A 21,968-nucleotide genomic window follows, 5' to 3' on the forward strand; every position below is an offset into this window, starting at 1 on the left:
CTGGGCAAAGCCTCCGGGGACAGAGCTTCACCCAGAACCCCTTGCAAGCAGGACACGGAGATTCTGCCTTGAACTGCAGGCCAATAGGGCCAAGTTTCATCTCACCTGACATGCATGTCCATGGCCAAAGTGTCATTCGATTTTGGCTGGGGAAGCGAGTAGCCCTTGCTCTGCAGTGCCATGTAACCCTCGGGGCTCCACACGGGGGCTGGGTCGAGGGTGGCCACTTTCCTTTCTTGCAGTGAGGGCACACAGTTCTGGTCCTCAGAGCGACAGCCAGTCCCACTGAGGGAATCCTGGGGCATCAGCGGCTTCATCAATCCTGAAGAAGGCAGAGGCAAAGAACTTGTCTGTATCAGCTCAGAGAGCCATGCTCCAATCTCAGGGACAACCAGAGGCTCAGAGGAGACAATGGTTACCCTGTCATGTGGACACAACACCCCACCTGCTCACCATCACTGGGCTCACCAAGTTCTCGGACCTCAGAACCTCTGAAAGCACACATGCCTGCAATATGAGGTGTCCAAAAGACCCATTCTAAGGCCTGGCCCACCTGAGGTCCCGGGTTCAGAGCTCCTTGTTGAAGAATCCACCAAACTGGCAAATGGAAACTGGAAATAAACTAACTGGAGAGCAACTCCTGTCAGCAGAAGGCGTAGAAGGGCCAATTCATCAGCCACAAAGGTCTGTGTGCAAGCACAGATGCCTTAAGTCTCCTGCATACATACATGTGAGGAAGAGGAGCTGCAACCCAGAGTGCTTGTGTGGACAAAGGGCTGGTGTCTGCCTGCTTAAAAACTCAAGCAAGAAGACTTGGGAAGGGATTTTGGTTTCAGTTCCTTTTTTATTTTAAGATTTTATTTTTTAGTTCTCTCTACACTCTACATGGGGCTCAAACCCACAACCCCAAGATTAAGAGTCAGATACTCCACCGAATAAGCCAGCCAGGTGCCCCAGTTCCTTCTACTTCTAGCTCCATGATTGACTGCAATACTCCACAGTTTTGTACAATGAATGAGAGCAGAGAGACCCACATATGACAACAAACTGTTAACTGGCCTGAGGTGATTAAGAGACAGACAACAGGGATCCCTGGGTGGCGCAGCAGTTTAGCGCCTGCCTTTGGACCAGGGCGCGATCCTGGAGACCCGGGATCGAATCCCACGTCGGGCTCCCGGCATGGAGCCTGCTTCTCCCTCTGCCTGTGTCTCTGCCTCTCTCTCTCTCTGTGTGTGTGACTATCATAAATTAAAAAAAAAAAAAAAAAAAAAAAAAAAGAGACAGACAACAGGATGCCTAGGTGGCTTCGTCAGTTGAGTGTCCAACTGACTCTTGGTTTCAGCTTAGGTCATGATCTCAGGGTCATGGGATGGAGCCCTCCATCGTGCTCCATGCTTAGAGGCGAGCCTGCTTGAAATTCTCTCTCTCCCTCTGCCCCTCCCCTTGCCTCAAACAAATAAATCTTTAAAGGGGGAGACATACACTTCACCCCACCAGATATAAGCTGGATGGGGAAAGTGTGGTCCCATGGCCTCTCTGTCCATATTGATCAAGTGGGGGAGGGTAGAGGGGGAGGCAGTGCAGAAATTAAAAGTCTCATCGGGCCTAAGTCCTTGGAGAAAAGATATGATTTTTCAGATACTCTCTTCACAAAGCTTATTAGCAGTCATGCACTTTGTTGTGCCCATCTTTTAGCCATAAAATGGTTCTAAATTAAGCCAGTGGGTTTAAAGCTTTCTTGTAGGTATGGAGTGCCCTGTTCAAATGCCATTCCATTGATACAGGAATCCAACATATAGTGTGAGTCAAGTGGTAGAGACCCTCTCTGAACTCTAAAATTACATACCACTCATTAAATACTGATTATGAGGCACACTAAAGCGCTTGATACTGTACATCGGCTTATTTTTGGCAATGTGGCAGTTCTTACTACCTGAAAAACCCTGCTACCACAAATACTCTCTGCCACAAAAATGCTGGGCAGAATGTGTCAAACATTTCACCTGTAGAGACACCTGGGTGGCTCAGTGATTGAGTGTCTGCCTCTGGCTCAGGGTGTGATCCCACATCGGGCTCCCTGCAGGAAGCCTGCATCTCCCTCTGCCTAGGTCTCTGCCTTTCTGTGTCTCTCATGAATAAATAAATAAAAATCTTAAAAAAAAAAAAATTCACCTGTAGAGGTTCCCAAGAAAACGGGAAACCCCCAGGGGTTTGAAACCACAGCCCCAGGCCAGTGCCACAAGCTGGTGCCTCCTGGACAGGAGCAGGGAAACACACTTGTCAGTCCCAGCAACTATGGGCTTCTTCAACACAGGACAGCACAGGGGATGGCGTTTTTCTGGGTAAGGCAGAGAGCTATAACTGGGACGCTGCTCAAGATGGAGACTCTCAAAGGGTAAGGGCCTCAATTACAAGGCAGATTTAAAAATACATGCTCTTTAGCATACAGGAACAACTAAGTTTGTGTCTTGGCCTGGGCCAGTTAGGGAAAGACAATTTGCTGCTAGGCTGTGTAGGCTTTCATGCAGTCTAGTGGGAGGAAAGTTCAGATTTATACCCCTACAGCGGTTCAGAAATTTCCTAAGTTAGAGTAACAGGTGGTTCTAGGCTGGAAGGAGAAGATATAAAACCATCCTGGAGGAACTGACTCTCCATTCAAGCCATACTGGATTCCCACAATAAATAAAGTTCTATGAAGATGAACTCACGATCCAAAATTACCAGCAATGTGGGAAGCAGCCCACCATGAGCCCACAGCAGGCCACAGGGTTATATGCCTCCCTAAGAACTTCAGGTAACAGAATAATAAACATGGAAATTATGTTTTAAATTATAAAAGCACAAAAACTAATTGAGAACTTAAAAAAATATGCATACACAAAAGATAGATTTGATTTGATTTTGGCTCAGGTTATGATCTCAAGGTCCTGGGATCAAGTCTTACATTGGGCTCCATGCTCAGAGAGGAGTCCATCTGAAGACTCTCTCTCTCTCTCTCCCCCTCTACCCTTTCCCACTCACCCATGCACTCTCTCTCTAAAATAAGTTAAGTAAATCTTTTTAAAAATGAAGATTTGAGAAAAAAAATTCCAGTAATAAAAATATAGTCACTGAAATTAAAAAGTCACTGGACAATAAAAAAAAAAAAAAGTAGATTGGACATAACTGGAGAGAAAATTGACACAACACATTGAGACAGAACAGCAAGAGGCAAAAGAAAAAGAGATCTTAAAAACAGCCAGAGAGGGATCCCTGGGTGGCGCAGCAGTTTAGCGCCTGCCTTTGGCCCAGGGCACGATCCTGGAGACCCGGGATCGAATCCCACATCGGGCTCCCGGTGCATGGAGCCTGTTTCTCCCTCTGCCTGTGTCTCTGCCTCTCTCGCTCTCTCTGTGTGACTATCATAAATAAATAAAAATTAAAAAAAAAAAATAGCCAGAGAGAACCAGGGCCCAGCAGAAAGGCTCCCACAAAGAAGGGTGGCAAGAAGGTGTTCTGCCATCAACAAGGTAGTAACCAGAGAATATACCATCAACATTCACCAGTGCATCCATGGAGTGGATTTCAAGAAGCACGCCCCTCAGGCACTCAAAGAGATCCAGAAATCTGCCATGAAGGAGATGGAAACTCCAGATGTGCACAATGACACCAGGCTCAACACAGCTGTCTGGGCCAAAGGAGTTAAGGAATGTTCCATACTGTATCTGTGTGTGGTTATCCAGAAAATATAATGAGGATAAAGATTCACGAAACAAGCTCTAGACATTGGTTATCTATGTACCTGTCACCACTTTCAAATATCTACAGTTAATGTGGATGACAACTAATCGCTAATTATCAAAGTATAAAACTGAAAAAAAAAAAAAAAAAAAGGCATCAACCAGAGAGAAAACAGAGCAGGTTACACAGACATGAATCACTAAGCACAACAGGAGCCAAAAGAAAAATGAAATACAAAAAAAAGAAAAAAGAAAAGCAAAATGAAATACTATCTTCTTGGTCTTGAAAGAATTGCCAACCTAGAATTCTATACCCAGCTAGAGAAAGGGGGTCATAAAGACTTTTTCAGGCAAAGAAAACCTACTGCCAAAAACATTTCCTGAAGAATTCAACAGAATTTACTTCATGAAGACGCATGTCACACCCAGATGGAAGGAAAATGCAAGAAAGAGAAGGGAGCAGAGAAACCAGTAGACGGAAGCAAATCTGAACAAGCACAGGTTGCACAAAACAACAAAAACAATAATGACTAATTTGGTAGGCATTAAAACAAGGAAGTAAGATTCTAGGGAACAAGAGAAAGATGACGTCATAAGAGCTCATGTTAGGGATGAGGATGCTGACGGGCCGCGGCAAGTCAGCGGTGCAGGTGAGAATGTAGCTAACACGGGACAAACAGAACGCAGAGCACAACAACATAAAGAAGAGGAAAATTTGATACAAAAGAAAGGAAGAAAAAGAAATGCACAGAAAGGCAAGACAAACAGGAAAGCATAAAATAGGAGAGTAGGAAACCCAATGTACTAATCCCCAAGATTTAATGTGAGGCACTTTGGCAATTAAAGTCAGAGATTTTCAGAGTGGCTAAAACCATACGTACCTTTTTGGACAAGACCGATTCCCCCCAAGAATCGGCTCAGAGAGACTGACAGGAACAAGATGGAAAAAAGATTCCAAATAAGCACTTGTCAAAAGAAAACCAGAACGATGACATGAAGATTAGACGGAGTGGACGTCAGAGGAAGGAAAGACAGTCAAGGATGGTGGGGTGTACATGACGACGAGGAGAATGAGATGTGTCATGCCACACCTGTCTGCTTCCAGACAGAGAGAGCAAAACCTGACAGGCTCAGGGACTGGACAGATCTACGGCCACACCAGGAGACTTTCACACATCACTCGTGGCGGGATAGATGCGTGCCACACCACACAGTCAGCATGTTCCGTGTCGTGGGCCACATCCAATTGGAAGATAGTATTCTTTTCAAGCAAACCCAGAATGTTAAAAAAAAGAGATCATGTCAGAGCCTAAAAGAAAATCTCAACAAATACCAAGCAACCTAGATCAGGAGCTGGCTGGCACTGGGAAGCCCTTGGGTGAAACCTGACCTGCCACCTGTTCTTTAAAAATAAAGGTTTACTCGAAAGCAACCAGACTCGTTCAATTACTATCATCCTTGGTCATTTTTGTTCTACAGCAACAAAATGGAGTAGCTGCTCAAAGCCTAAAATATTTACTATCTGGAATTTATAGAAAAGTTGCCTGATCCCCGAGTCTGTATCGTGCAGACAATGTCACCTGATCACCAAGAAATTATATTAGAAATTAACACCATAAGGATAATCTTAAATTTCTAAATATTTGGCAAATTTACAACATACCCTTAAAAATCATCAACCAAAAAAAGGTAACAAATCAAAACCAGAATAACATTTAAAACTGCACAATAAAAATGCTGTACCTATAGTTCAGGTAATACTTAAATACAACAAAAGGTCAAAAATTAATGAGCTAAATATTCAACACAATTATTTAAAAAGAACAGAGACATTTGAAAGGAATTAATGAGGAAAAGAACAGAAAGTAATGAAATAAAAGTCAAATAAAACAAAGGAATTAAGAAATCCAAAAACTGCTAATTTGTTCATTTTTTTTATTTTTCAAACGTTGCTTTTTAAAAATGGCATTACACAAACCTTGGGAAGGACAAATCAAGGTCAAAAAGAAAGAAGGCACAAAGAACAATAAGAATGGAAAAAGAAAAAAAAAGGAGAATGGAAAGAGATAAAACTTCAATAACAAAAAAAAGATGGACAAAACAACACAGCAGGAACATCAGAACTAATTAAAACAACGTATAATGCATGACCAGAAGGACTCTTCGCCGAGATTCTGTGTGAATATACTACAACCATATCATCCCCACTTTGCAAACAACAAAGTTAAAATTCAGACTGAACCTGTGAGTTAGTTACAGAAGAGGCCATATTAGAAGCCAGGTGGGTCTGATTCCTGAAGCAAAACCGTTCCCCCACACCATCCTGGACTCTACTGGCATGGCCCACGGGAGCATGCTTACCTGAGGGATGGAGGGCAGAGGGGTAGAAATCCACCGGGGGGCGAGTGGGCGGGATTCGTGGGTCCATGTAGGAAGGCATCATCATCCACCTGGGATCGAAACCCAGCATCTGGGGATGGTGAGGGTAGAAGGTGCGCTGTGGGTGGGAAGGTGGAGGGTATACCGGCTGCCAGTGCTGCATTTTGTACAGCTGCTCCTGACCGGGGAAAGAGATCAGGTTAGACGGGTGCCCCAAGGCAGAGACCATGCCTGTGTGTGTATTCACGGGAAAACACACACCCATGTACATACAGCACACATATGCATGCTCACTCACACGCACATACCCACTCCCCTACGCACCCCCCCACAGCACACAGTCACGTCAAGCCCGGACTTCAGGAGTCTCTGATGGTTCCCCACAGCTCTCCGTGGAATAGCCCGAATCCCACCAGGCCCCATATGAGCTGCCCTACCTGCCACTAGCTTCACTGCGCATGACTGCCTGGCTTTCTGTGCCATGTGGCTGCCTGCCTCGTGGGGCCCCGGTAACACACTGGGCCCTCCACCTAAAAGGCTCCTGCTCCCTCCCATCCTGGCTCACACCCCTGCTCTTCCTTCAGCTTAAAACACCGTTCTTCTGGGCATCCCGCTATAAGACCCCGGGCAGGATCAGGCCGCTGCCCTCTCCTCTGCAACACTGGTGCTTCTCTGTAGCACTAACAGTAGGTTATTATTTTATATTTCTGATTTCCCTTAATAAAACTCTAAGAGACTACAGGCCAAGTTCACTCTAGTATCTACCCATGCCTCCTACCACCAATCATGGCACATAGAAAAAAATCACAGCACAAATGAGTATCAGCAAAACATTCAAAATCAAGGTCCTAGATCTAGTGACGGTTCACTTCCAGCCCTAACCCCATCGCCACCGGCGACCTCCAGGGCTGCCCTCACAAGTGCACCCAGAATCAGCATTCCAGCAGGACTCAGGTGCAGTCAAGACAAGAAGAGCTGCCCGGCCATGTCTTCCCAATCTGCAAACAAGAATGCCTGCCTGGCCTGCATTCACCGGACAGCTCTGCGGGCACTCACTAGCACTCAATAAACACAGCTCTCGGCAGCGGGCCTCCACCCAGAGCTGCTCCTCCTCTGTCTGGACCCCAGGCCCCTAGGGAACCGGACCAGACAGTCTGTCTGCCAGCCTCCTTCGTCTGCCCTGGTGCTTTCAGACTCCTTTCTATTCTTAAGGAAGGACTTACCCATCCCCACCCCCCACCCCCCAGAAGTGTTACGTAGAGCAACTCTTACTGCTGCATCTGGCTGGAGTCACCCCAAAGACCTTCCTGATCGGTAATTCTCCACCAAGCCTGTGTGTAACTGTACAACACTGGTTCACGCTACTACACTGTCAAAAGCACAACGTCACCTCCCGTTTATAGCTCAGGACCTGGTGAGCTTCTGAAGTATCTCACAGGGGCCCAGGGAAAGGAAGATCTGAGGTGAAGGTATTAAATGCAACTAGAAGAGATTCTGGAGAATCAGCTCAAGAGCCTGATTTGTCTCCCTAAGGCACACGTGTTCTGAACCACGCTGGCTTATTCTTAACAATGATTTACTGCACATCCAGCTGCTAAACTATGTCACATCCATGTTTCATCTGTTTCCCACCAAAGTGCAATGCACGTCAGTAATCTTCTGTTCCTCCGCGTGTCACTCCTCATCAACGGGTGCTCCAGCCAGACCACAAGAGATTGGTATGATGACAACCATCACCCAGGCCATCCTTCCTGGGGCAGACAAGATTGCTTCTACGATTTATGAAACCCTAATAAAGAGAATACTGCTAACACCGATAAGCCAGGCTGTAGGTGCCATAAAAGCCTCTCTGCCATACTAAGGCAGGAATTCATTCCTCTTGGCCCATCCAAGGCCACACTTGACTAGAGAAGTTCCAAGATCAGGATGCGAATCAGTTCAACTCAACACCTACAAACCTACGTCCTTAACCAAATGCTAGCACACCTGTCTGACAGCTTTCCAAGCCCTCTGGGCCTCCTTACTCCCTGGGAGGGTCCCAGGATGGACAACACTGGTCTAAGGAGAGGCCACAGTGAACTGTTCTGAATGAAAAAAACAGTCTTCGGCAAAACTACACTGAGTGCACACACCACTAACGCTTCCTTTCCAACTTCAGACAAAGCCAATAAGCTACTAACAACGGTTTTATTTATTCACAGGAGAAACCACTTGGAAAAATAACATATGGCCAGGGCTGATCTTCTAAGGCTATATGTTTTTGGTGCAGCTCCTGACATCCCGGCCGGGGATGGGGCTAGAGGAGGGTAGATTTCTGTTGGCTGTTTTCACTGAAGGGGGAGGGGACATCCACTTAGCAGGCAGATCTGTGTACAGTGACCCTGTTTACCTGCTGCTGTTGCTGCTGCTGCTGGCGCTGGAATCTGGGAGGAAGTGACTTCTGGTACTTGCTGAACTCCTGTGCAGGGGACCCAGCCTCCCTGGCTCCCTCCTCACTGCTGCCACTCTGGGCCACAGCTGGAGGAACCATCGGGGCTTCTTCCAAAAACGTGTTGGTGGCTCCCTGGGCAGAGAACTCAGGAGAGCCTGGAGGACAAATAACCAGAAAAATGGCTGCAGTGAGCTCACTGAAGCTGGGCTGTCCAAATGTTTACAGCAAATGGTTGCTCTTATTGGCATGGACATTCCACTGCTGGACGATTCACAGCCCTGAACCTTGGCACTGGGCTAACCACCCCACATGCATGAGCTCACAGACTCCCCATGATGCCATCCCTTTGGAGGCAAAAAAGCTAAGGGTCGAAAGGTCAGGTGAACTGCCAGAGGTCACACAGTCAGTGGTGCAGCTGGGATTTGGTTCCAGGCAAGAGAGGCTTTATTGAAAAGGACTCCGATAAACCAGAGCCGCCACCAGCTCAGCAACAGCCCACATCCATCAACTGAGCAGCAGGAGTCCTATCCAAAGGCTGTGTGGCCCAGCAAGTCACAGGCCTCTCCTTGCCTGCTTCCTCATCAGTAAAGGGAGGAGAGCAATGCTGTTCACCCCTCAGGCCTTTGTGAGAATTAAGTGAGATAATCCATGCAAAGCACTTAAAACACTGCCTGATCGGTAGCTAGCACTCAACACTATCTCCCATCTTGGTTCTCTCTGAATTTCCTTCTATCTTGCCCCTGTCTCAGCTTTGCATTTTTTTTTGGATCCCCAGCTTTACTGAAGTATAACTGACATCTGCATTCTTAATTCTCCTGTAGGGGATGATGGAACCCCAATGCAAAGCCTCAGGGACCCAGAGGAACACTGCAGAAGCACAGGACAGGCACACACGCAGCACCCAGGCCCACCCCAAGCACCAGTCTCAACTGACCAGGCTCACACCAAAGCACCCGCTTCCTGGCCTCTCTCCACCGCCCCATCTCAGCAAGTACAGAGGCTGGGCACAGGCTGTGCTAAGACTTCTGTTCCTGGCCAGAAGGGGGCTGAGGACCAGCAGGTCAGGAACGAGACTCATCTGAGAAGCTTTCAGGGACTGAACTTTTTATCAGATCCTTCCCTCCTAAAGAGTTGTTTTTAGTTCATTTAAGAATATCACAAAGAACAAAGTCGGTGGTACTCTTGAAAACTGCTGCAAGAGCTACTCTCCGCCACACAGTGCTGTTCAATGTCTCTTAGGGAGGCCGTGTGATCCATCCTTTGCGGAATTAACGCCAGGAAGAATGTACTCTAACAAGCAGGCGGGCTTCTCTCAATGTCACAAAGGCACATTCTTCCTGATTTTCTTAAATGAACTGAAAGGACCCTGTGCTTGTATTAAAGCCCTCCAGCACCCGCATCTTTGGTTGAGCAGTGGCAGAAAGAGAACAGTGATGAGGGTAATGGGGACAACGTTGGTTATCAAGCATGCTTTCCGTATCTAGAAGCTGTGCCAAGCACTTTCTGTACATTCTGTCCCGCGGCCCCTCAGTGTGCAGGCAGGTACATACTATTTCCATCCTGTTTTACCGATGAGGAAACAAACGCCAGGGAGGCGAAGTGTGTAGCCTCCCACTTTCAGAAGCTGCAACAGGATGTGAGCCCAAGGCCAGAACTCAATGACCAGAGCTTCCCAGCATCCCCTGCTGTTCGCCACAGGTTGTGCTAGGAAGCCAGGAAGATGCAAACAACAGAGCACCGCCAACAGCCCAGGGTGTCCGGTTCACAGAACAAGGGCCCAGCACTTACCTTTGCGCACAGCAGGGCCATTCTCCTGTGGCGGCAGCTTCTCGGTGCCTGGAGATCGAGGTACTTCCTTCTCTACAGGCTTCTGGGCCTCGCCCGCCTTCTGAGCCTGCTTACACTTCTGGTCCAGCTGCTTGAGCTTGGCGGCACAGGCAGCCAGCCTCTCTTCGCGGGCTCGGCGCTCCTCCTCCTCCCGGCGTTTTCGGGCTCGCTCCACAGCCTCCGACATCTCTGACTGCACAAATTTCTGCCGTGGGGGTGGCTTGTCCTCTTTGTCCTCAACAGACTGTTGCCGGAACATGCTGCCCATCGAGGACTTCTGCCAAGAGAATAAAGTCAGATGAAACATTGGGCCCCAAGCCCAGGAGATGGGCTACCCACCATCAGTTCTCATTCCCAAGACCCCTGAGCTTCTTCAAGAGGCAGCAGTCACGTGTTCGGTGGACCTGGGTTTCAATCCTGCTTGGTCTTTTACTAATCTGCAGTGACGTCTAGGCAAGTGCCAACGTCCTAAACCTTAACTCCCCATGTGTAAGCTGGGGATAAAGGAGGCCCCTTGGGACAGTGGATGTGCAACAAAGAACATGCTCCACACCGCAATCAAGACAGCAAACAGTGCCTGGACATTCTGGCCACTGCTAACACGCACACAAGATTAGGGCCTCCACGGCCAGCAGCCAGGAGCAGAGACCCACTTAATTTCTTACTTAAGTTGCAAAACAGCTCTCCTCTTTCTCCCATGAAAATACCAAAACCTCCAGGTATAAAGGGAGCAAGAAATTAAAATTCAGTCAGAGAGATGGCTTCAAAATGACTCTTCATAGAAAACATCTATTTTGGCCACTTTATCTACTCTGGGTCTCTAACTGGTTGCTAATTACTACTGGGAAAGCAGTAGGAAGCCCTCTTGATGTTGGGAAGGTTTCTCCCCAAGCTGCAGGGAACGGAGTATCATGCGGAATACATCACAGCACAGTTGATGGGCAGCACCAGTCACTGAAAGCGCAATAAGGAATGACCATCCCAAAACAGAGCTTCCCATTCTGGGTGCTAGCGACAGATGCGTACAACAGTCATGAGTCCTCAGACGTAAACAAACAAGATCTGTGCCTTTTCTGGTACACTCATGAACCCTCCACAAAAGCACCATGTAATACATTCACTGCAGCCAAGGGCTTTTCTCCTGGAAGTTAACTTCTTATAATCCAGGGACAATAAGGACAATCAGAGAAGATTAGGAACTTCTAACTTGGAAGCATGACAGTACTTTCACACAAAGTAACTGGGGCCAAGCACATACTTTCCTTTCCTGTTGCCCTGGACTAGGCCTGTCCACACTCTGCAGCGCATGCATGGTGGCATGTCGCCATCACTATCATCTACCTCACCCCCCAGTGCTCCTAGAAATGAAAGAACAGAATCAAAGGGTATATGGATCGCCCCCGCAAGACTTCTGAGGTGCCTTTCTAAAGTGCCCCAATATTAGCTGTCATTTAAAGACCCAGTTCTCTGCAAAATATTGGAACTTTTTAGAAATCTGAACGCATAAAATTATACAGTTTTTTTTTTCTTTGTCGATTCATCTAACTCACATTGTTGTTTATGAGAAGGTCAAAGTGAAACCTCCTTGAAATACTGAACAACTCCAACACAGGAATGAAATTTGGATTAATTACAGGGTAATTTCCAAGAATAGCTGTCAATTTTGTTTTCCCTGTACCTAGCACAGTGCCTGGCACACAATAGGTGCTCAATAAAAAAAAAAAAAAAGACTAAAGATAAAGACATTTTCATTTTATAAGATGTGGAACCAGAGTCCCTTAAATGGCAAAATGCATTAAAAATGGCAATTCCTGATCCTGGGGACCAGGGATCGAGTCCCATGTTGAGCTCCCTGCATGGAGCCTGCTTCTCCTTCTGCCTGTGTCTCTGCCTCTCTCTCTCCTCTCTGTGTATTCTCATGAATAAATAAATAAAATCTTTAAAAATAATAAAATAAAAAAATAAAATGGCAATTCTGGGATCCCTGGGTAGCTCAGCAGTTTAGCGCCTGCCTTGGGCCCAGAGCATGATTCTGGAGTCCCAGGATCAAGTCCCACATCGAGCTCCCTGCATGGAGCCTGCTTCTCCCTCTGCCTGTGTCTCTGCCTCTCTCTCTCTCTCTCTCTCTCAATCTGTGTCTCTCATGAATAAATAAATCTTTTTAAAAAGTGGCAATTCTGTTATTGTTGTTCTGCCAAATGTATTTAAGTTAATGCCTTTCTCAGACCTAACTCTGTGCCTCCCGAACAATCAGTCTCAAAGTCATGAAGTCTGGAACAATAAGGCAGGCATCTGGCACCAAACAGTCTTGGTGGTTCAGAGCAGGTGGTCAGAACGCAGGCAGGGAGAAGAGGGTGTCCATGTGGAGATGTGGCTAGTGTGGGAGTTAGAGCCCAACCAAGCACGGTGAGGATTCAATTCATAAGGAGAGGTGGCCCAGCAGGGAGATTCAGGGTATCCACGTGGGGCTGGGACTGGGTTGGGGGGCACTGACAGCTGAGTGGGCGAGGAAGGCATCTGTGCAAGGGAGAGAGGATGGGGACAAAAATGGGAGACTGGTCACACACAGGGGGACTGATCAAGTAAGTGTGAATACTAGGGACAATGGGAAAGTGGAATTATAGATACAGAAGGGGAGAGAACCAAGTTGGATTGTGTGGAACCAGAGGTATCACTGTGAAGTCATGGTTCTCCATACAGATATAGAAATAATAAAGATGTTGGGATCCCTGGGTGGCTCAGTGGTTTAGCGGCCTGCCTTCGGCCCAGGGTGTGATCCTGGAGTCCTGGGATCAAGTCCCACATAGGGCTCCCTGCATGGAGCCTGCTTCTCCCTCTGCCTGTGTCTCTGTCTCTCTCCCTGTGTGTCTCATGAATAAATGAATGAAATCTTTAAAAAAGAAATAATAAAGATGTGAACATGTATATATGTGTACACATATGTATATCTGTATATACATACACACATTTCCTCACCCTGTCCACCAAGAAGGCCTAGGAATAATAACACCCCAAAAGCAGTGAGCACTCCCCCTAGGACTCACATATTGGTTTCTAAATATCATAAGGGCTGATCCTTGATCAAGGCAAGGACAAGACAAAATGACCTTGGAAAAGCTTGTCCCGGGGCACCTGGCTGGTTCAGATGGTAGACCAATCATTCGACTCTTGATCTTGGGGTTGTGAGTTTAAGCCCCACATTGGGTGTAGAGATTACTTTTAAAAAAGATTGGAATTAAAAAAAAAGAAAAAAAGCTTGTCCAATCAGAAAGCAAGGAAAGTGCTCAATTTCGAGTGGGACAGGAGGACAGATGCCAGCTTAAAGAGGTTCCTGCGAGCCAAATAAAAAATACCTACAGCTCCAAAACAACGAAAAGAACAGATTATAACCCACTGATAAAAGTAAGTAAACTCGAAGTTCAATGAGAAACAGGACAGTCATAGTCTCAAAGTATCTCCACACAATTTCTTATCAGTTACAAACGTGAAAGAGAGAAACTCCATAGAGTGAAATTGGGTGGACATGAAAACCTTAGTCAAGAGATCAGAGTGAAGGTTGTCAGAGCATGGACAGAGTGGAATTTCCTGTCACCTGGTGGGGCACAAGCTAAAGAATCAGTGTCATCTCTGAGACATTCTAGCCAAAAATGGAAACCTTGAACCCAGTCATGAGGAAGCACCAGATAAAACCAACTTGAGGTGCATTCCACAAAATAACTGGCTTACAATCTCCACAAATGTCAAAGTCATGAAAGTTAAGGAAGGCTGGGGGACTATTCCAGAGTGAAGGCAGTGTGTGATTCTGAACTGGATTCTTCTACACAAAGGACACTGATGGGACAAATGGTACAAGTTGGATGGGGTCTGAGAATCAGATGGCACTGATGTATATCAATGCTAATTTCCTGGTTTTGACCGTGGTTATCTAGGAGGCAGAAAATAAATATAAGTGTTCCGTGGTGACAGGGCCTGACCAGGCTGGCAACTTACTCTACAAATGGTTCAGAGAAAAATATTCTTTGTATTATGCTTCTAACATTTCTGTAAGTTTGTGACTATTTCCAGATTTTAAAAGAAATTTTTTAATGAAAAATCAAGAGAGAGAAATGTCCACCTAGGACTTTTCAGAAACCTAGCCACTGAACTCAGTGAAGTACAAATGCATAGGACAGACAACCAGATGACCTGTTGTACTGCGGTCTCAGAATTCTAGTGAGATGAATTTGAAAAGAGCATGTGTTCGTGTGTGTGTGTCCCCAGTTCCCAGCTAACAACAGGCACAGAACCCCTCCAGTGACTGTGGTACCTGGTAGTCAGGGCCGGATGTCCAGCTGTGAAGTTTCCTGGAAGGTGGTTGAGGTTCTGGCACTTTCCGGACGACACGGGTCACACCCACTGTTTCGCCCCAGTCCTTTCCTTCCTCTTGGGGACGTTTGGCATCAGCACTGTCTGCAGAGCTCATTGACAACTGCCGCTGCCGTCTGGGGTCCCAACTGCTCCTGGGACAGACCACAGCAAGGATGAGTTTTCCTAGTCAGCCCAAGCGTGGTATGGTCTTACCCATCAGAGGGCCTAAGGAATTGGGGGAAGCCAGCCATCCATACACCAGTGTCCTTCCCTGGAATAGATCTACCCCACTGTGTGTGAGAGGACAGACCCAGAACACCAAAATCCAGCACCAACATTTACCAAGTCACTCTTACACACAAATCTACAGGTGGGGCATTCCAAAGCCATTACTTGGTTTATGGGAAAATAAGTCCTTACTCTCCCATTTTAAAGGGCTGGTAACAGAGTCTCATAAAGGTTGGGGAGTGGTCTTCCCAGGAAGAGTGAACAGATCTGAACCCAGAATCCCAGATGAAGGTCTTTCTCCTTAGAATTTGGCTCCTTCCCTGCGCTTTGTATAAAGGAGATATTCAATTTTCCTCCAAATAGCAAAAGACAGCTCACTAAATGATGCCATAATACAGAGAGCAAGAGGAGGAAGCCAAGCAGATGCAGTATGATAAAGGGGAGAAGGGGTTCCAAACAGAGGCTGGAAGGGAGTGGAGATCTGTGCAGTGCTTTACATGCTGCAGGAGCAACCAAGGCACAAGGGCAAAATGTGTATGCGGTGACCAAGCACATCTTTTGTGTAAAAAGAGCCCCAGACACACATCAAGGAGTTCAGAGAACAGCAGGGAGTCAGGTGTCATGAGTATGTATGTGTCTGCATGTCTCCATGTGCACACATGTAGGGAGGGTAGAGGGAAGATGAGGCTGGTAAGGTGGCTTAGATCACAGCAGGGCAGCAACCACTCTTGACACCACTTTGAGGGGCGCCAAGACCACACAAGGCTCCTGACCCACCAGGAAAGATGACTAAGGCACAATGTGGAGAGAGAACACAAACTGGCTACCCTCTGAATAGTCCAGAAAAGAAAGGATGTGGTCCCAATGGCCCAGAGACAATGAACAGGAAGGGACAGGGTCCAGGGGAGTGTCGGGAACCCATCATGGACAGGGAGACAAAGAAGATGTAAGGAAGACCCGGGAGCCTGGAGCAAGAGACTCATAATCAACCCAAAGAACCCCCAGAAAAAGTGTAGGTTCAGGGAGGGAATGCTTTGGGGACTCTCAATTTGAGATATCCTTGGTCACAGCCAGCAGTAAAACTGTGTCCAAATCCACTCTTAACTCGTTCAGTTGAACACTTCATTCACGTTAGCTATAAGAGATAAGGAACAGAGTGTCCTACTGCTTCTCGAGTCTGTAAAATCTTATGTCTTTCCCTTTGATTTAAATTCTTGCTCACCATTTCTTCTGGGCTTAGGGTCCCAAGAACTGACCCACAGATATTTCTCAAGTGCACTCAAAGCTTCAGTTAAAACCAAACAGTATTAAAATAAATTAGAGAAGCTTCAATTAGTTAACTGTTTGTGGATAGGAGAAAAAGTAGCAGAAGGTCACTCCCCATTCCTTTTAGAAGAAGGGTTCTGAAGCAACCGACACGGAATACAAAGAAAAAGAGCGGCAGACTCAACTATAGACATTTGGTTATTGACAATAAAGTCGACAAATGGAAACCCATCAAAGCATTAATATCTAAAGGATATAAAACACTAATCACATTTTAAAGCAGATAATAATAAGTCTAATAAATAAATATACAAATGAAATAAGCAACTCCATACAAAGGAAAGCATTCATGTTTGCTAGTATTCAAAAAAATAGGTCAAAAAGCAAATTAAAGCAGCCATAGGTATTATTTTAAAAGTACTAGCCAGAGGCACTGGGGTGGTTCAGTGGGTTAAGCATATGCCTTCGGCTCAGGTCATCATCCCGTCCTGGGATGAAGCCCCAAATCAGGGCTCCCTGCTCAGCGGGGAGTCTGCTTCTCCCTCCCTTGCTTGTGTGTGCTCTCTCTCTCTCTCAAATAAATAAATGAAATCTTTCCTAAAAAAAAAAAGCTCTAGTTAGTTAAAGCTCTAGTTAGAAGTCTGGCTGGCTCAGTTGGTAGAGCATTCGACTCTCGAACTCAGGGTTAAGACTCCAAGCCCCACATTAGGGGTGGAGTTTACTTTAAAAATGAATTTTAAAAAAAAGTACTAGACAATCAATCTATTGCTATTAAGACCAAAAACTAGAGGGACCAAAAATAGAGGGACCAAACTACAATGAAGTATTTTCCAAAGAGCATTATAGGTAAATTAGTCCAATGAAATAATCTAAAAAAGGCAGAAAAAAATGAAATGGTCAAGTAAGTTCAGGAAATATGGTATACCCCACTCAGCGCTTCTCCCATATCTCTCAAAGATCCCCAACATGCTCCAGCACACATACCCTTGGCTCTGGGCAGCCTTGGAGTAAAGCAGTAAGTTGAACCCCATAGTATCCCAAACTTGCCTAGCCAGAGAAACCTTTCTGGGCACCAGATTCATAAGTGATCTGTGGAACAAGTGGTGTCCAAACTCATTCAGGAAAATACTGGCACAGTGATTAAAACCACTAGGACTCAGCCAGCCAGCCAGCCAGCCAAGCGTGCCGGGATGTACACTCTGGCTCCAGTCCCACACAGCTGTCCCATCAGCAGCATGGAAACCATATCTGCCCCTATGAGGCTGCTTGTGACCAGGAAATGCACTTGGCATGGTGACCAGCACACGGCTGTACCAATAAGTAACACCAGATGCGTGTGCATCTGGCTACAGTAAGAAGGATGGGGGGATCCTTACCACTTAGGCCTGCCATCCTTCCCAACTTCTTCCTCCTCTTCATCATCACTGAACTTCAGTTTCTCTGAGTAGTCCACTTCCTCATGAAGGCCTACAACAGGGAGACCAAGAAAGAGCCAAGTCTCAGCAGTGCTAAGAGCGCCATCCTGGGGGTTTCCTCCAGTCAGGGCTTATACTGGCTCAATCAAGGGGGAGGGCAACCTGGCCAACTGCTATCATGACGGACACCATGGATAAGGTGAGGGACAGCTATGGCTTTGGGTGACAGCAAAGCAGCCTGGTCAGATTAACCTTTCCACAGATAACAGGTCTTCAATCTGGACAAAATATCTTACAAATGTGGTAAAAGGTATGGAAGGGTGAACAAAATAGCAGGCAAAACTAGACAGGGGTCCAACCAGGCAACAAAGAGACTTGGCCAATGGGATGTATGAGCTGCTGCTGTGCCCTAGGGCACTGCCAAGCCTCAGGGGGACAGAAAGTGTCCATCATCGGAGAAGTGGGCACACAAAATGTGGGAGATCCAATCAGGGGAACGGTATTTTGGCCATGAAAATGAACATGAGATGTATCTTTAAAACATGTTCAGTGAGAGAAGTCAGACACAAAAGGTCACACACACTACTATACTGTGTGCTTCCATTTATATGAAATGTCCAGAGGGATCCCTGGGTGGCGCAGCGGTTTGGCGCCTGCCTTTGGCCCGGGGCGCGATCCTGGAGACCCGGGATCGAGTCCCACATCGGGCTCCCGGTGCATGGAGCCTGCTTCTCCCTCTGCCTGTGTTTCTGTCTCTCTCTCTCTCTCTGTGACTATCATAAATAAATAAAAAATTTAAAAAAAAAAAAAAGTTTAAAAAAGAAATGTCCAGAATAGGCAAAACCACAGAGAGAAAAAGTAAATTAGAAAAAGTAAATTGCCAGAGGATGTGTGTGGGGGTAGAGGGTAACTGGGAATGCATGCTAATGGTACAGTGCTTCTTTTGTGGGTGATGGAAATATTCTGGAACTAGACAGTGGAAAATGGCTGCACAAACTTGGGAATGTACTAAAATTCACTGAATTGTGGACTTTAAAAGAATGGATTTAATGGTATGTGAAATTTGTTCTACAAACTGTATCTTTTAAAAAAGAAAACAGAAAGTCCAATATAATTACAAGGCAGATTTGATGAAAAAGTGTTTCCTTTCAACACAATTGGGTTGAAAGGAAAAGGATTAAAGAAAAAAAAAAAAAAAAAGACACACATGGAAACAGTAACACCAGAGCAAAGATTTTAACATGGGACAAAAGAAACTCGCATTTCTAGTGATATAGGACATCTAAAGGATCAATATATGTCAGAAAAATTAGAAATGTGCATATGCCTAATAACAGCTTTGAAACCAATGAAGCAGAGAAACAGATAAATCCAGTCACAGTGGAGAATTCCATACCTCATTTTCAGTACCTAAGAGAATTAGACAAAAATACAAGTATATAAGATCTGAAGGACACTTCAACCACCTTGACTGTAACTAAATTGATATTTACAGACCATGATGGTCAACTGCAGAATACACTTTCTTTTCAAATGCACTTGAACTATGTCCTGGTCATAAAATAAGTCTCAATAAGTTGAAAAACCGAAATCATACAGTGTATGCTCTCAGACTATAAAAGAAGTAAATTAAAAATCCAGAAAGCGGGGGATCCCTGGGTGGCTCAGCAGTTTAGCGCCTGCCTTCGGCCCAGGGTGTGATCCTGGGGTCCCGGGATCGAGTCCCACATTGGGCTCCCTGCATGGAGCCTGCTTCTCCCTCTGCCTGTGTCTCTGTCTCTCCCTCTCTGTGTCTCTCATGAATAAATAAAATCTTTAAAAAAAAATCCAGAAAGCTTTAATAATTAAAATGAACAGATAAATAAAATAGAAAACAATCCACCAAAATGGAGAAAATTAAAGCCCCAAACTTCCTCTTAGTAAAGATTAATAAAAAGAGTAAGTTGTTGGCAGAAGTGAATAAGAAAAAGAGAGAAAATAAAAATTACCCAATTATTGGGAACGAAAGACAGGCTATCACTACAGTGCCCACAGACATCAAAAAAGAAAAGGAATGCAATCAGCAACTTTATACCAATAAATTCAACTCAAAAGAAACAAATCGGGCAGCCCCGGTGGCCCAGTGGTTTAGCGCCGTCTTCAGCCCAGGACATGATCCTGGAGACCTGGAATCACGTCCCATGTCAGGCTCCCTGCGTGGAGCCTGCTTCTCCCTCGGCCTGTGTCTCTGCCTCTCTCTCTCTCTCTATCATAAATAAGTGAAAATTGAAAAAAAAAACTAAAAAATAAATAAATAAATAAATAAATAAATAAATAAATAAATAAATAAATAAATAAATAATATTAAAAAAAAGAAACAAATCGCTTGAAAATATAACTTATTAAATACTGACACAAAACAACAAAGAAAATCTGAGCACCTCTATAATCAATGAAATTAAATCTATTATCACAAAAGTTACCACAAAGAAAACTCCAGGGTCAAATTATTTCACTAGTGAATTTTATCAAGCATTTATGTGAGAAATAATACCAAACTTACAGAGCTCTTCCAAAAAGTAGAGAAGGAACATTTTCCAACTCATCTACAAGCCCAGCATAACCCAAGATCAAAACCAAACAAAGAGGGTAGCCCTGGTGGCGCAGCGGTTTAGCGCCGCCTGCAGCCGGGGTTGTGATCCTGGAGACCCGGGATCGAGTCCCGCATCGGGCTTCCTGCATGGAGCCTGCTTCTCCCTCTGCCTGTGTCTCTGCCTCTCTCTCGCTCTCTCTCTGAATGAATAAATAAATAAATCTTAAAAAACAAAAACAAAACAAAGATATTAAAAGAAAATCAGAGACCAGTATTCACCATAGATGTAGACACCAAGAACCTTCATAAAATATAAGTACACTGAATCTAGTCATACATAAAGGTGGAGCAATAGGAATTTAAGGTTGGTTTAGCATTATAAATAAATAATTAAATAATCAATCCAGTCCTCTAGATTACCAAAACAAAGGAAAAAAATCTTACGATCACAGACACAGGAAAAGTTATTCAACAAAGTTTAATATCCATTCATGACTTAGAGAACAAAACATTCAGCAAACTAGAAATAAAAGGAAACCCTTCAATCTAATAAAGAACACCCAAAATCCTATAGCTGACATAAGATTTAAAGGTGAAACACAAACACTTTCTCCCCAAGATCAGGAACAAAGAACTTGAACACTGCACTGTACTGGAAGTACCACACTGTATTTAAGCAAGAAAAAGAAATAAAAGGCATATAATCTGAAAAGAAGACACAAAGATGCCCCTATTTATAGGCAACAAGATGCTTTATGTAGAAAATTCTAAGAAATCAACTAAAACTAATCAGTAGGATTCAGCAAAGTGCCTGGTAGGTCCATACACAAAGATCAACCGTTTACAACACGAAACAAAAAAAGAAATTACATTTTTTTATTTTATATTTTATTTTATTTTATTTTATTTTTTATTTTATTTTATTTTATTTTATTTTATTTTATTTTATTTTATTTATTTTATTTTATTTTATTTTATTTTTGAAATTACATTTTAAAATCAATGCCAGGCACAGCAGCATCAAAAAACACCAAATACTGGGGATCCCTGGGTGGCTCAGTGGTTTAGCGCCTGCCTTTGGCCCGGGGCATGATCCTGGAGTTCCAGGATCAAGTTCCATGTAGGGCTCTCGGCATGGAGCCTGCTTCTCCTTCCGCCTGTGTCTCTGCCCCGCCCCCTCTCTCTAAGTCTATCATAAATGAATAAATAAAAGCTTTAAAAAAAAAAAACCACCAAATACTTAGGATAAACTTAACAAAAGATGTTCAAGACCTCCACACTGAAAACACTGAAACAAAGCTAAGAGTAGTCTGATTCAACCAGTTTGCGGATGGAAGATTCAAAATTAAGGTATTTATCCAGCAATACATTCAACACAGTCCTAACCAAAATGCCTGCAGGCTTTCTGTAAATACTGACAGGCTGATTCTAAATTTATATGGGAATGAAAAGATCTTGCAGTCAAATAACCTTGAAAAAAACAGTCAATCTTGAAAAGGAACAATGCTGGAAAGCTTACAGTGCCTGAATTTAAGACTTACTATAAAGCTACAGTGTGGTATCGGCATAAGGAAGAATAAATACATTAAGGAAACAAACAGGGTCCAAAAATAGACCCACACTTATCTGGTCAATTGATTTTCGGCAAAGGTGCCAAAACAATGCAATAGGGAGAGGAAAGCCCAAACAACAAACGGTGCAGAACCACTAAATATCCTTACGGATGAAAACGAGCCTGGACTCCTAACTTATGCACAAAGATTAATTCAACATAGACCACAGAC

At 44.8% G+C, this 21,968-nt stretch overlaps 1 protein-coding gene across 9 annotated transcripts in view; it reads right to left on the reverse strand.

Moving 5' to 3' along the window:
* The window catches only part of PRRC2B (proline rich coiled-coil 2B), an 87,559-nt gene that overhangs the window by 20,483 nt on the left and 45,108 nt on the right, over window positions 1-21,968 (reverse strand). For all 9 annotated transcript variants that reach the window (XM_038548996.1, XM_038548993.1, XM_038548991.1 and 6 more), the window contains 6 exons: window positions 17,574-17,664; window positions 14,663-14,855; window positions 10,318-10,633; window positions 8,488-8,684; window positions 6,081-6,276; window positions 106-322 (listed from right to left, as the gene is read on the reverse strand). In XM_038548996.1, the coding sequence (XP_038404924.1) occupies window positions 106-322; window positions 6,081-6,276; window positions 8,488-8,684; window positions 10,318-10,633; window positions 14,663-14,855; window positions 17,574-17,664 (1,210 nt within the window). The remainder of the gene's footprint in view (window positions 1-105; window positions 323-6,080; window positions 6,277-8,487; window positions 8,685-10,317; window positions 10,634-14,662; window positions 14,856-17,573; window positions 17,665-21,968) is intronic.

Source organism: Canis lupus, chromosome 9 (assembly GCF_011100685.1).
Source record: "Canis lupus familiaris isolate Mischka breed German Shepherd chromosome 9, alternate assembly UU_Cfam_GSD_1.0, whole genome shotgun sequence".
In the NCBI taxonomy this organism is placed as follows: Eukaryota; Metazoa; Chordata; class Mammalia; order Carnivora; family Canidae; genus Canis; species Canis lupus.